The 13,689-nt window shown below is 47.3% G+C and overlaps 2 protein-coding genes across 2 annotated transcripts; one reads left to right on the top strand and one right to left on the bottom strand.

Moving 5' to 3' along the window:
* Positions 1–664: 664 nt before the first annotated feature.
* On the bottom strand, positions 665–3,820 carry CCDC87 (coiled-coil domain containing 87). The gene has a single exon (XM_083417453.1). It carries the CDS (start codon positions 3,649–3,651, stop codon positions 1,054–1,056), a length of 2,598 nt encoding a protein of 865 aa, XP_083273579.1. The 5' UTR covers positions 3,652–3,820; the 3' UTR covers positions 665–1,053.
* Positions 3,821–3,880: 60 nt separating this feature from the next.
* On the top strand, positions 3,881–13,249 carry CCS (copper chaperone for superoxide dismutase). The gene is made up of 8 exons (XM_083417491.1): positions 3,881–4,059; positions 4,929–5,001; positions 6,412–6,549; positions 8,284–8,464; positions 8,568–8,628; positions 9,659–9,736; positions 10,884–10,987; positions 11,997–13,249. The coding sequence occupies exons 1-8, from the start codon at positions 4,021–4,023 to the stop codon at positions 12,148–12,150; spliced, it is 828 nt and encodes a 275-aa protein (XP_083273617.1). The 5' UTR covers positions 3,881–4,020; the 3' UTR covers positions 12,151–13,249.
* Positions 13,250–13,689: the final 440 nt, after the last annotated feature.

Raw genomic sequence — 13,689 nt, 5'->3', positions numbered from 1 at the left:
ACTGAGTGGGGAGAAAGTTGGGTGTCTACTATAGAGATACACAACTGGCAGCTCTGCCAAATCCAGCCCCCCAAAGGATTTTAGCTGCCTCTTCGTTGCTAACAGGTATGAATAATTTCATATGATAACGTAACTACTTGAAAACCACTCTGGAATGAGGATTGTGGTCTTGGTTTCTACTGTAGGAAAACTAGTTGCTGACCACCACCACCATTGCTCTACATCTGCCCTCCACAACAACAACAATCGTTGCTCTACATCTACCCTCCAGTTGCCATGTGAGATTGATGGGTAAGCTAGGTCCTCCATTACTCAACTATAGGACGGAACAACCCCAGCTCCATCAAGGGCAACCTGTACTGTATGCTTGCAGTTTGCTAGAACCTTTAGTACAGTAGCCAAAACTCTGAAGACACACTAAATTGCCACATCCCACTTCCTCCATCCCCCAGGGGCACTGACACAGGCTGGACACAACCTGTGCCAGAGGCCCTGGGGGATTGAAGAGAATGTGCATGGCAGGCACATCATGATTCTTCGCAAAATCATGGTTTAATAGAATTCCGGATAAGATGGCAAGGTAAGCCATAGGGAAGAAATTCATAGCAGGCCTAATGTGGTCAGTAAGTAATTACTTCAAAGATCATGGCAGCACTTCAAATCATGAGGACAAGAAACATTTTTAATTTGAGGATATCAGAAACCTTAAATTCTTCATAGGATCCAATTCATTTGTGGATAAGGCACATCTCACAAACTGTCAACCCTTCTGAAATCTGGAATGAGCTAAACGTATTCTGTACATTTGGTGCATGCCCACATTTTCCCCACCACCACTCTCTGCTCTTTGCCTTATTCCACCAATAGACCATGGCGCTACAAGCTGCATCTAGGTTGTTGGGGTCTGCCTCCATGTTTTTCAACCTTTGGCTTGGCTGAAGGAGAGGTCTGCTGGGAAAGTATGTGGATGAATTTGGTGCATGTGCAGAAAAGATGTCTTCTCCACTGCCATCTTAGTGTGTTGGCCAGTGAGCTAAACAGTGGTATCAGTCTTTAAGGGATAGGAGGAAGTCTTCTAATTAGGCCCCTTTTCTGGACAACTCTCCTCAATGTATTGGCACGTCGCTCCTGCTGTAGCCAATAGAGCATCTCCACTGTATCCCATGCCATCTTCTGCAGGTATGGGCGTCCCTTGTAGGTCACTGTGTCATTGTAAGACTCTTTGATATTGTTCAGGATGATATAGAGCTCTGAGTCATACTGGGCCAACTCAGAGCGCAAGCGGTTCCTGGTTCTGGATTCCTTCATTCGTGCTATGAAGGAGCGGGGGGCAAGGTCGAACAAGCGGTTTGGATTCGAAGCAGTTTCTTCAAACTGTTCCAAATCAGCCAGCAGGAGTTCTCGGTCCTGGATAGACCGTGCTGCTGTCTCCCAAGCTTTGAGCATGTCTGGGAGCAGCCAATAATATGGGTTGGAGCTGTACTTAATTGCCATATCCAGCCTTTCCTGTTCAGAGAAATGAAGAACTGTCCACAGTCTTTCCAGCCTTCTCTGAAAGATCTTGAGATCCTCAGATGTGTGGTCAGAGCTAAAAACTTTTTCCAACCCCCGCAGCATGGTGCATTGGGAATTCCACTTCCCATGCTCAAATTCTTCCTTCTTGGTTTGAAGTTCAGCAGCTTTCTTTATCATGTCTCTCTTCACTTTCACTTGTTTCTTTACTTGCACCTCATCTAATACAGGCTGTTGCTCCTCATCTTCCTTAACACTGTATAAATGAAATATCACTGGCAAATAGTCAGACTCCTTGGTGCCAATGTATTTCAAGTAATCGTCAGTGTTGAATGTTGTTTTCCACCATTTAAGCCAAGAGGTTTTTTTACCAGTATTTTTTTTGAAGGGTACATTTGGACTCTCTGACACTTCCTCAGGGACAAATGGTCCAGGTGGCAGGATGTTACTCAGCTCTTTATTAATGACCTGTTCACTTTTCCCCCTAGTCAATGTTGAGGAAGCAAAACACCCAGCCAGTTCAATGTTGGTTGCAGGGGATTCTATCATGGGCCCTAGGTCAAATTTCAGGTGGTCTTTTGGGATAGTATTCATTAGTTCCTTGTACATCTCCCTGACCTCTTCACCAGTGGAAAGATTTGCATCTAGAGACTTCACTGTAGCATTATCTATCTCTCCAAGGAGGTGGTTGTAAATTACTGGACATATCTCCATAGACACAGCTTCTATGTAGGTTCTTTCTGACACTTGCATATCAGCTGCCTTCACAACCATCCTTTCGTTGACTTTAAAGTTCACTGTTGCAGCCTGAGGATGTGTGGCTGGGGCAGCAATCATGGTGTTCTTCCGTGACATCTCAAAGGACTCCTCTCGTTGCAGAGAGCAAAGTATTCTCTGAAGCTGCTCAAGGCGAACCTCATTAGTCTTGCGCCGTGTCAAGGCTTTAATGAGGGGAGGGAGCTCTAAATCCTCATCCTGCTCTCCTTTCTGTTGGCTGCTTTTCAGGACTGTTCTCTGTGCTAGCCTTCGGAGGTCCTCAGCCAGCCCGGCCATTCCCTTGAGCCCATCATCTTCAGTGGTCTCACCATAATGACAAGGCAGATCGGGGCTGATAGGGCGCACAGATAAACGAATTCCAAGTTCATCTGCTAGGAGCTGTCCAACTCTCATATTGGGCAATGACTGGCTCCTCTTGAGACTGCTGGAAATGGCATGCTTAACCCGCTGGAGTTTAGGCCGATCTCCTAAAGTACTGGTGCGTGAGCATGGCATTGACATCACATCAGACTGCATTTGTCTAAAGTGGCTACTAGAGCTTGGTCTTGGTAGATTTAACTGCTTTATTTTGTTCATGTCTAACAAAGGTAAGTCCTCCAATTCCTTGATATCCTTCGCTATCTTCTGTCTCATCGTTGGTATGTGAGGTTTCATAAGCCTGATGAAGTAGTCAATGCTGAAACGCAGATTGCACACGTCCATCTGCGTTGACCTCCAACCCGCCACACTAACCCGTTTCCTGGACGTTTCAGTCTGGCGGAGTTGCAGGGTCTTCGTGTCCATTATTAGGCGGTGGCGGACAGCTGCTACATTGAGGAGCCTGGAACAGTCCAGAGAGAGTTGGGCAGAGAAGCGAGTTAGGTTAGCACAGTCTGTGAAGACGGACAGTGCACGATGGCGCTCCATGACAAACAGATAGCGACGGAAAAGGTGCTGGCATACCAAGCCAATGTAAGTCACCAGGTGCTGGTAGAGTTCTCTATTTTCCTGGGGACTGAAGGCTGGGTCATACAGGGAACGTTGTACATCCTTAAAGATGTGCTTGACCTCAGTTAGGATGACCTGCTGGAAGGCCCGCTGGTGTGGGCTGGGTATTTGCTGCCACTGGGTCACCACCTCCATCCGGCCTTTTAGCAGCTGCATGAGGTTGGCCAGGGAGATGGGCACGGGCACAGGCTTCTGTAGGGACGAGATGGCCGAGGACCCTTTGTCGATCGAGCTCCTCAACCTGGAGACGGTGGCCGGGAAGAGGGACAGGGGGGCGAGGATCCGCTGGTAGTGGTCATGCAGCTGCTGGTTAGCCTTTTCCGTGTTGTCTAGGGCGTACACCTCGCGCCGGGGAAGCGCGACAAACGAATTCATGGTGGGGAGCTCGGCGGAAGCTGCAGCTGCAGCAGCGACAGCAACCCCAAGGTGGCTTATGGAGTGGTCGTCATGGTTACTCCACAACGGACTACTCGGCGCCAATCGGCTTCCCCGAGGGAATCTGAGCGCGAGAGTTTGGTTCCGGGCCTGGTAAAAGGGCGCGCGGACTCCGAAGAGGAGGGGGCAGGAAATGACGTAGTCACCTCCGTTTATTGATCTTTTTACAGGACGAGTCGGTCGCCGATCATAGAGATGAGCTAGAGTGGCAGGTCAGCAACTTCCGGGTTCCTGTTTTGTGTTTTACAAGCGGGTCCGGCGGGCAACATTTCCCCGTGAAGGGAAAGGAAGGAGGCGGCGGCGGCGGCGATGGAGGCACCTCCAGGAGGCGGTGGAGGCAGCTGCAAGGTGGGATAGAATCCCCCGCCGGGGGTGGACCACTAATTCCTTTGACCAGCCGTTATCTCGCCTTAAAAAGCAGAGGCATGACATGCAGAAACCCAGCAGGGGAAGTTTTTTTCTCGCCGCGTCTGCCCCTGTTGTGTTTCTGCCTGCTATGGCAAACATGCAGGAAGCCTTTCGTTAGGGTGGGTGGAATTGTTACCTTTTATCGGATGGTTGGAGAAACGGGCGGGGGGTTGGAGAAACGGGGGGTTGGAGAAGCGGGCGGCAGAACAGAGGTGCAAAGTCCTCCTCCAACGGTAGCTCCAGTTAGGAAGGATCGCGCAGCGAGGGATGGAAAGGCCCTCCTCTGCCTGAGGCCCTGGAAAGCCATTTCCAGTCAGAAGAGACAATGCTCAACTTGATGGACACTTACAGCTTACATATACACAATAGATATATAGCTTTAATTCTGTTAGTGTTTAATTGCTTTTTAATGAATATCTTTTCATGCTTTTATCTTTTAAATTGCCTTGATTACCGGTTTGGGGGAAAGGTGGGATATAAAGATGATGACAATAAACGTGCAGAATGATGGTGTCCATGGACAGGGTATGAAGCAGAAAGGCTGTTGAATGGGTGAAGGATTCAAACTACTGCCCCTAATATAGTACTAACCTTATCCTGTGAACATAATATGCTAAGGAGGACCACCTGCCCACCAGGTTCAGCACTGTTCCTGCTTTCCTTGAATAGTGTCTGGTAATTTGAAATCATGTTCCAGCTGCAGATCAGTACGAGTTATTCTGCATTCTACATAAAATGACATTTTTCTTTCTTTCCTTTTTTAAATAAGCAGCTTTGGACTCTCATGAGCTTCTCTCGCTTTTTTACAGCTGGAGTTTGCTGTCCAGATGGTGTGTCAGAATTGTGTTGAGGCCATTAAGTCATCTCTGCAGGGAATACCAGGTGATCAGATGATGAAGGCCTGTGGCATTTGTCAGGATCCTGTGGCCCTCCAGATGCTGTTGAACTCCAACTACCATCAGCCCTAGCCAGCAAGGATGATGGTAGTTGAAGCTGAACAACATCTGAAGGGACAATTCTAAACCCTGTCCAGGGAGTGGGCATTTTTCCTGTTCCTTGGGCGCACTGCAATTTTATTTTTCCCCACTGCTCACATTGACGCTCCTCAGAAAGCACAGCAGTACTTTAAAAATGTGTTACAATATCAGCACAATTGTCCACCTAGGTCTTCATCTTGCCTACAGCTACCATACAACATCAAAAGCCTTCTGTGTGCTTCTGTCTAAATCTGCCAAAATAGGTGTGGGGAATCTTTGGCCATCCATATATCGCTGAATTTACAGCTCCCATCATCTCTGGCTGTGCTTGCTGGAGCTGATAGGAGCTGTCGATCAGCAACATCTGGAAAGCCAAAGTTTTCCCACACCTCTGGCAGAAGGGCCTTTTTAATGGAACAATATACTCAGGGAGGTCCATCAAACCTAGATACTCTCTGGTTTCAGGTGCCAGGTTAATTACTGAGTTTTTGGGCTTGTTCTTTTCTCTGATAAACTCTTCCCCACTCTCCCCGCCAGGTGTTTGTATCATTTTCTTGATTTGTGCTGTTTTTTATTTTAATTGTTAGCTACCTTGTGACATTGCTAAAACATATGGCTATCCATTTTAAAAAGGAACAGTGACTATACAGATGCCACCAGGAGAATAAGAAGCAGGGGTAAGGCCACTGAACCTATGCCAAAAAATCCAGACAAAGTCACGCCAAAGTGACATTTTGGTCTGCTGACTTGCTTCAGAATGGCAGCCAATGCCCAAACATTGACAACAACAGCTACCCCCAGCGTGGGAACCCTAGTGCCAAATTTGGCAAAAGAGGTAGCCAGACCTATGGAGAACAGATAGAAAGACAGACAAATCACTTTCTAAAATATATAGCAGATTGGTGGTACTCAAGAGGCAGGTTTGTGTGGGAGGAATCATACTGTTGGAATGGTCCTCAGGGGTCATCTAGTCCAACCCCCTGCCAGTGTAGGAAATGTATTACCACAGCATCCCTGATCACTGGCCATCCAGATTGTGTTTCGAAACCTCCAGCAAAGTTGGGAGTCCACCACCTTCCAAGGCAGTTGGTTCCACAGCCAGAACACCTACGCCATCAGGAAGGTCTTCTGAATGTTTTGTGTTAAGGATAAAGGAGGAGACTCTTGTTATGAGTAAAAGTGGTGGCTTGTCAGGGGAGCAGGGCAGTTTAATGGACTAGTGTGGAATGCAACAGTTGCATCATGGCAGTGACTTCTGTCTTTGCACTTCACCTTCTCCTTCTCTATCTCTTTCCACCTCCTACCTCTTCCCCAGGCCTCCAGGTGCTTAACGTCCAGCTGGAATCACAGAGTGTGCTGGTGGAGACTAGCCTTGGTGCTGAGAAGGTCCAGAGCCTATTGGAGAGCACCGGACGCAGTGCTGTGCTGAAAGGGATGGGGGCTGCTGTGCCTGGTAAGCTGATTCTGCCTCACCTCCTTCCAGCTTCCCACCTAGAATATCTCCACAACAAACTTCAAAACTGGTTTTCAATAGGTGCCAAGCATCATGGCTTCTTCATCTCCTCCCAAATGAATATTGGCAATTTTAGCTAACCGGGGGGGGGGGGGGGGCGCGGGCTAAGGATTTTTATCAGAAAATGTGCTGGTACAGAGAAGAAGAGTGGCTAGAGCAGGAGTTGTCAACCTCCCTTCCTGCCATCGAGAGTGACATTTGCTCATGGGCAACTTGTCAGTGGCTGTCTGCCATCTCTCTTTCTCCACCCATCAGTCTGTGTGGGGGATCGACAAGCCATCCTTGCCAAAGGCCTAAATGGGTAACTTGCAGAGGACTTTTGACCTTAGGCCTAGGGCTAGATGACTGGATCAGAGTAGACTCATGGAAATTAATTAACATGATTAATTTAAGGCCATTAATTTTAACAATCCACTCTAAGTAGAACTTAGTTGGATACCACCCATGATTGCCCACCACCACCAAAACTGATAAGTGGGGATGGGGAAGATAGTGACCAAGCGGGGTTGAATTCCCTGTGCACCATCTGATGGGTGGAGGGTTGCAATTCTGCTTTCTACACAGATGGGCTGCATGTGTCAGTTCCCCACCAGAACTGGCATATGCAGCTGAACTTAGCAGGACTGAATCCTCTGCCCATCTGCAGGTTCAGCCCTGCGAGATGCAGGGATCAACTCTGTGTGCCACTTTAAGTCCTGGAAAGTCAAGCAAGGGAAAACTCCCTGCTCAGTACCCATAGGCTTTTCACGGGAGTTGACAGCACCCATCAAACATTGTGATGATGTCATCTGATTGACAGGTAGCCGTGGTTTAACCACAACAGCCTTGCAGGCAAAAATGGGAACCCCTAGCAAGCTAAGAGTGTCCCATGGGTCAGAGGTTTCTCACCCCTGTCCTAGGGCCACAGGCTGCCTACCCCTGTTCTAGAGCGTTCGTCGTGAATGCAGGAGTTGCAGATTCTCTCGCCCTCCCTGCTTATGTGTAAAACCATCATTATTAACAACACAGTTTCTTTATAAGTTCCAACTTTAACTTAAGATTTCTGCCTTAAGGTTCCACCCTAAGATCACAGTCACAGCAACATTGTTTTCCCACAATATTTTTCCCCCACAGAGGAAGTGATGGCTGATTTACTTTCGGTTTCCCAGCCACAAGAAGAAAAAAAGAAAGAAAGATTTTCCCTCAGTTGCTTAATCTTTATCGTCAACCATAAATTGGGCTTTTTGCTCTGCCTTAGACACTTTAACGACCAGTTTTCTCTCTCTTATTAAAGACAGAAAGTGACTCTTGCAAGTTTTTCGACAGTGAGTTTTCATCTGCCGGCTGATAAATCTCGCTAAGTTATAGGCTATCCTGTCCCAAAAATGTTTAAGGGAGGATGCAGAACTTATGAAGGGTTCTTATGAGGAGTTTGGATGCAGTGTCAGTTCAGACAGCAGAAAACAGTTTTGATCAGAGCACTTGAGGTTACTCCCTTGATCACTCTTTATCCCACTGTGATTTCGTCTGATTACCATCAATCACCACAAAATTAACCTCTGTCAGCAGAGAGTAGACAGGGAGGCAGGCAGTCCGCCATTTCCTTCCCTGGAAGTCTCTTGGTCCTGAGAGTGACGTGTGCAAGGGAACTCCTCAAAGCAAGCAGCAAACTTGTGCGACCTCTTCCCTTCATAGGGAGTCTCGGTGCTGCCGCTGTGGCAATGGTGTCTGGCCCAGGGTTGGTCCAGGGTGTGGTGAGGTTCTTGCAGCTGTCCCCCCAAAGCTGCCTCATTGATGGCGCCATTGATGGTCTGGAGCCGGGGCTGCACGGCCTGCATGTGCATGAGTTTGGGGATGTCACCAATTCCTGCGACAGGTGAGAGGCATTCACAGGCACCTTCTGAGGCGTCTCCTTGGCTTTAGAGAGCCCTTTCTTTCACTGACTCTCGGTATCAAAACTTTTCTTGTGTCTCAAACAGCTGTGGAGACCACTTCAATCCTCATGGGGAATGTCATGGGGGTCCCCAGGATGTTCATAGGGTGAGTTTGTGGCATCACCAGGTATTAAATTACTTAAGGCAGGGGTGGGAACCCTCCAGGTCCCTCCTGATGTTGAGGTGGTTGTCTTGTTTTCATATTGATGAGTGCTGTGCTTTAACTCTGCATTTTTTTTTTCTGCTCGTAAGTCACCACAAGACTGTTTTTTAACTAGGTGACTGATAAATGAAATTAATTGTTAACCAGGACCATGAGCCAGTTTAAAGAACTTTCAGTTGATTAATTACGGTAACCAAGTGTGTAACTGATTGAATACTGATAATGTACAAGCTGTTGCTCATTTGTTAGAAGGGGCATCCTTCTTTCGTTCCCTATTGCAATAACTTTTCAGATCCAAAATAACCTCAAAAATAAAGAACCGTGTCCTGAACTCTCATTATCTCCAATTAAAACCTGCCCATAGTGATTCAAAATTTATTTCCCACCAATTAATAATAAAGTAACTGAATGAAATGAAATATTTGCGGCCCTGATTTGGGACCCACTTCCAATTTTGGGAGTTAAGGGCAGGCTAAGCATCCATTTGTGGGTGTGATCCAGTGGTGTGAACTTTTATTTCTGAGTAGTCCAGCTTTTCGTTAAAAAAACCCAAGAAGTGGGCAGAGGGTGAGCGTTGAAGGAGAGGCAAGCATCTTTTGCCTGCTTCAGGGAAAGGCAACATTTGGTGAAAGCTCTTTAGAATCAGACGAATTTGGTGTAGCACTCGCAGGTTCTCTCGGGCTGCCAAATTGACTTCCACCAACAACTTTTTCTGCTTCCCTGCCAAGCTCATGGGGAGATCCCTGCCTAAGCCCATGCATGGTCCCTCGCAATGTAAACTGCACTCCTCCAACTGTTACTTGATGGGCTGGCTGGGAGCATGGTTGTGATGGGGAGAAAGGTGTGCAGGGAGGCAAGGGATTAACATTGTGTTGTGTGTATGAGAGGGAGGGACAGAGAAAGGGAACAAATATAGTGGTTTGGGGCTGAGCTGCCCAGAATCTAACTGTGCTTCCTGGGGCTCTGTTTGCAGCATGCTGGGGATCTTGGAAATATCTTGGCAGCTGATGATGGAAGAGCTTCCTTCCGGATGGAAGACAACCAGCTGAAGGTGAGGCTTCCTGGAGGATGTGAGGAGCACAGTGAGTGGGCTTGTGATCAAAAAACTGATGGAAACAACAAGACACAGGGCAGCTGATTCCTTTTCCCTTCCCCTTTCTTCAGAATCAATAGATTCCTTCTTCCAGTGTAGGAAAATTTTATAGTTTGATTGTTCATTAACTCCTGTAGGAATGGCATCGCAGGGTGATGGCGTCACACCCTCCTCCACAGCATAAGACAAGCTACAGCTGTCTAGCCGCCATGCCCACTCCTTGACCTTTTGTCTCCTCAGCAGTGTTCCATGTCCTGACCTTTACCTCCTTTGCAAAGGTATCGCTCATTTCCCCCTGTAATGGGAACATGATATGGTGGAGCAAGTTGCGTAGATAACTAGGCAACACCCAGGGGGCTTGGGATTGAAGAAGTGTAAATGTATCTTGAATGTATCTTGCTGGTTTTGCATATCTTGCTAATAAAAAGAGCCTTTGCTAAGCTAGCAATCAGCTTGGTCCTACACAGCTCACTTGCATCCCAACTCCCATGTCAGCTCTGTTATGTCTACAAACTCCAGTATCTTTTCCACAGAGCAAACCTTGTGCTGTATTAAACAGACTTTCCTGAGCTCCTTCCTATCAATGCACATCACACCCACCCCTGCCTCAAGGCTTTGTGTGACGCACTTCCCAGTCAAAATGACCTTTCTGTGGTGTTGCTCATGAAACCTGCTTTGCTTGTCAGTTTTCTTCTGTTGTTGGCAGCTTCTCTCAGAGCATTGAGAGTGGTCAGGAACACACCGTGTTGCAGCACTTCATCCAGTGGCCAAACAGTTTTGTTATGACACAATAGTTTGGGCAGAGTTGTTTTCAGTTTAGGATCAAGTACAATAGTGCCCCTTTCACGGCCAGCATTGCTGGGAGCTGCAATGAAATTCAACCAAGGGGAAGCGAGGAAGTCACTTAACAAAGTTAATAACTAATTTTCAATAAGGCTATGATTTATGTTTGTTATGTTTGTCGTGTTTGTTTGTTTGTTTGTTTGTTTATAATATTGTGAAAACCAATAAAAAAAAATTTGGGGAAAAAAGCATTGCCGGGAGCTACTACCATCACTAGAGTGATAAGGACTGGTTGCACATGCATTGCTATGCTCCATTTTAGGTTCATGACATCATCGGCCGCTCACTGGTGGTAGACGCAGGGCAGGACGACTTGGGCCGCGGAAGCCACCCGCTCTCAAAAGTCACTGGAAATTCGGGTGAGAGGTAAGAAGGATTAGAGTTTGTTGAGTTTTCTTTGTCTGCTGCAAGGTGGGGCACCTGACCTAGGAAGCTGTCTAAAACCAGGGAAGATTCTTTGTCCATCAGACATAGCATTGCCTACTCTGGCTCACTGAAAACCAACAGGGTCTTTAGCAGACCCAAGTCTTTCCTGCTACCTAGAGGTGTTGCTTGCCTGGACTCCTCACAGCCTTGAGGAAAAGGTTAGCCAGTGATTGATTGCACAACTGGTTTTCCATGTAAACAGGTACAGCAGGGTGAGGAACCGTCAGCATGTAGACCTCCAGGCCTCCCCATTCGGTCCATGAGGCCTTTGCCCACGCCACCCATATGGCATGGGCAAAGGGCGAAACTTCAGAGGAGCAATCGGGAGCTTAAAGCTCCCAGTTGTTCTTTGGTCAAGCAAGGTGCACTCATAATACGGCTCCTTCACACCCACAGCCTCCCACCAGTGCTTCTCCTTCAAACTTCTGCTTTGCAAAAACAGGGAACCTGATAGCATTCTGACATCCAGTAGGTGTCCCCAACCACTTGTAAAATTTTGTTGCGGGGGTGGGAGGTATAGGGAAGATAAGGATCCTGTTCTTGCCAGCCAGATCGTTTCCCCACCCACCACGATATGCAATGCATCTCTGGAGTTGGATTTGACTGTGTCTAGTCTGCTGGGTCTTCTTTTGTGTTTGTGGCTGTTTTTTTAATATCATTTTTCAAACATACCCAAGTCTTTCCAGAGCTTGAGCTGTGGGAAGGCAACTGCAAAACTATTTTAAGTCAACAATGCAGCGGTTCTCAACCTGTGGGTCCCCAGATGTTGTTGGACTACAACTCCCACCCCTGGGCTCTGGCCTTCCTAGCTAGGGGAGATGGGAGTTGTAGTTCAACAACATCTGGGGACCCACAGGTTGAGAAAGGCTGCAATAATGGGATGCAGAGACCTGGTCTAGGGGTCCTCTCTGCAGCTAAGGACTTAAGCCACCTTCCTTTTCTTTCCCAGAGTGGGCTGTGGAATCATTGCGCGCTCCGCCGGCCTCTTCCAGAACCCCAAGAAAATATGCACCTGCGATGGAGTGACGCTGTGGGAAGAACGGGAGCGGCCTGCAGCCAAGGCAGACCAGAAAGCCGCTGGCCAACCCACCTCTCATCTCTAGGCTTTGCAGTTCTGCCCAGGCTCTCTTTGGGCTAGGACATCCCGAGGGTTCCAGCTGCTTTCATTTTCCTGTGTCTCCTAAGTGCAATGTGTTAGGCAGGAGTTCAACAGGTGCTGCTTTGTAGTGGCGTAGTAATGGCAAGCGCTTAGCCCCTTGAATGTCTTAATTGTGAAGTTCTTAAACGGCACAGGAGGAGGAAATGTAGCCTATTTAGCAGTGACATGGTACAGCATCCGTCCTTGTGAGGTATGTGTCATATGAATGAATTCTTGTCTGAATTCTAAAATAGTCATTTGTGAGCAAAGAGTTTGTTGGAAAGTGTTGTTGCTCTTCCAGTGTCTTTGGGCCACCCATAAACAAGTCCGCTAACTTTATCTTTGGGTGTTTCAAGTGCCTTATTTTCAGACACACTCACTTTGATTGTAGCCAATGAGTCCTACTCTCAAGTATATCCATTGGAAATCAGTGGACTTAAGTTAATCATGGCCCTTGGTTTCAATGGGTCTACTCTGGTAGGACTTCACTGGCTGCTTCTCACTTTCTTGACCTTCTCTGTTGCCAATTAAGGATCTTGGTTGAACTTTGGAGGTGGTGTTTTCTGCAATAAACCTTCACTGTGATTCTGTATATAATCCAAGGTAAATGAACACAACACTTAACCATTGGTACTCCAGGTCTTGTTGGACTCCCAGCTCCCATCAGCCTTGGCCATCGGCCAGTGCTGGCTGGGGCTGTAGAGAGTTGAAGTCCCAGAACACCTGAAGGGACACACAGGTTTCCCATCCTTGCCCTTGGGACACAGAGTTGGGGAAGGTAATGGGTGGCTACCCCCCCCCCTCTTTCAGTGCATGTTTAATGAGCAGAATAGGGAAACTAATCCAGCTTAATAATTGTGAGTATGGAAACACAGGAGGGGGCGTTATTGTGAATTAATAAATGCACAGTAGTTGTCATGTTGGGTTAGTGGCTGCCTTATGTGCTACAGTGCATGTTTTGGGGAGATGGGAAGGGGAATCCATGACTTCTGAGGTGTGCATACTCTAGACCCGTGCCATTATGCTCTTAATAGAACCATTAAAACTTAAAACTCTTTTTAGTAGCTATCCTGTCTTATTTGGCTTGACATGTTCATTGGTGTGTATATCTGGCATGAGAGCAATGTTTTGTGGTGTATTCAGAGAATTCCTGAAGTTTGCATTTTTTCTTTCATGCTTTGCCTGGGACAGAAGCATAACGTGTCTGCCTTATGTGCAAAGCTAAGCAGGGTCTGGGACCCTTTCAACTCTACCTATCAGGAATTTCCTTGCATAGAAGTCACTCAAGTTTGCGGGATTTTCAGCTGAACACTGAATTTGAGCTAGGAAGGGAAGGAGTTTGAGACCATTTAATAACTCAGAAACAAACAAGATGGAGGTACTGGTATGCCCTAAGGAACCCTGTTTGCAGAAGAATCCCGCACCCCAAAATGTCATTGAGGGCAGTGCCTGCTGTAGCTGAAGAATGTCATGCTGATTTGGGGGAAAGGGGAGGTTGGGAATT

The sequence above is a fragment of the Podarcis tiliguerta genome, assembly GCF_965153285.1.
Source record: "Podarcis tiliguerta genome assembly, chromosome: 16".
NCBI lineage: Eukaryota > Metazoa > Chordata > Lepidosauria > Squamata > Lacertidae > Podarcis > Podarcis tiliguerta.
Note: the sequence above shows the minus strand (reverse complement) of the source record. Positions and strands in the feature narration are given on the sequence as shown.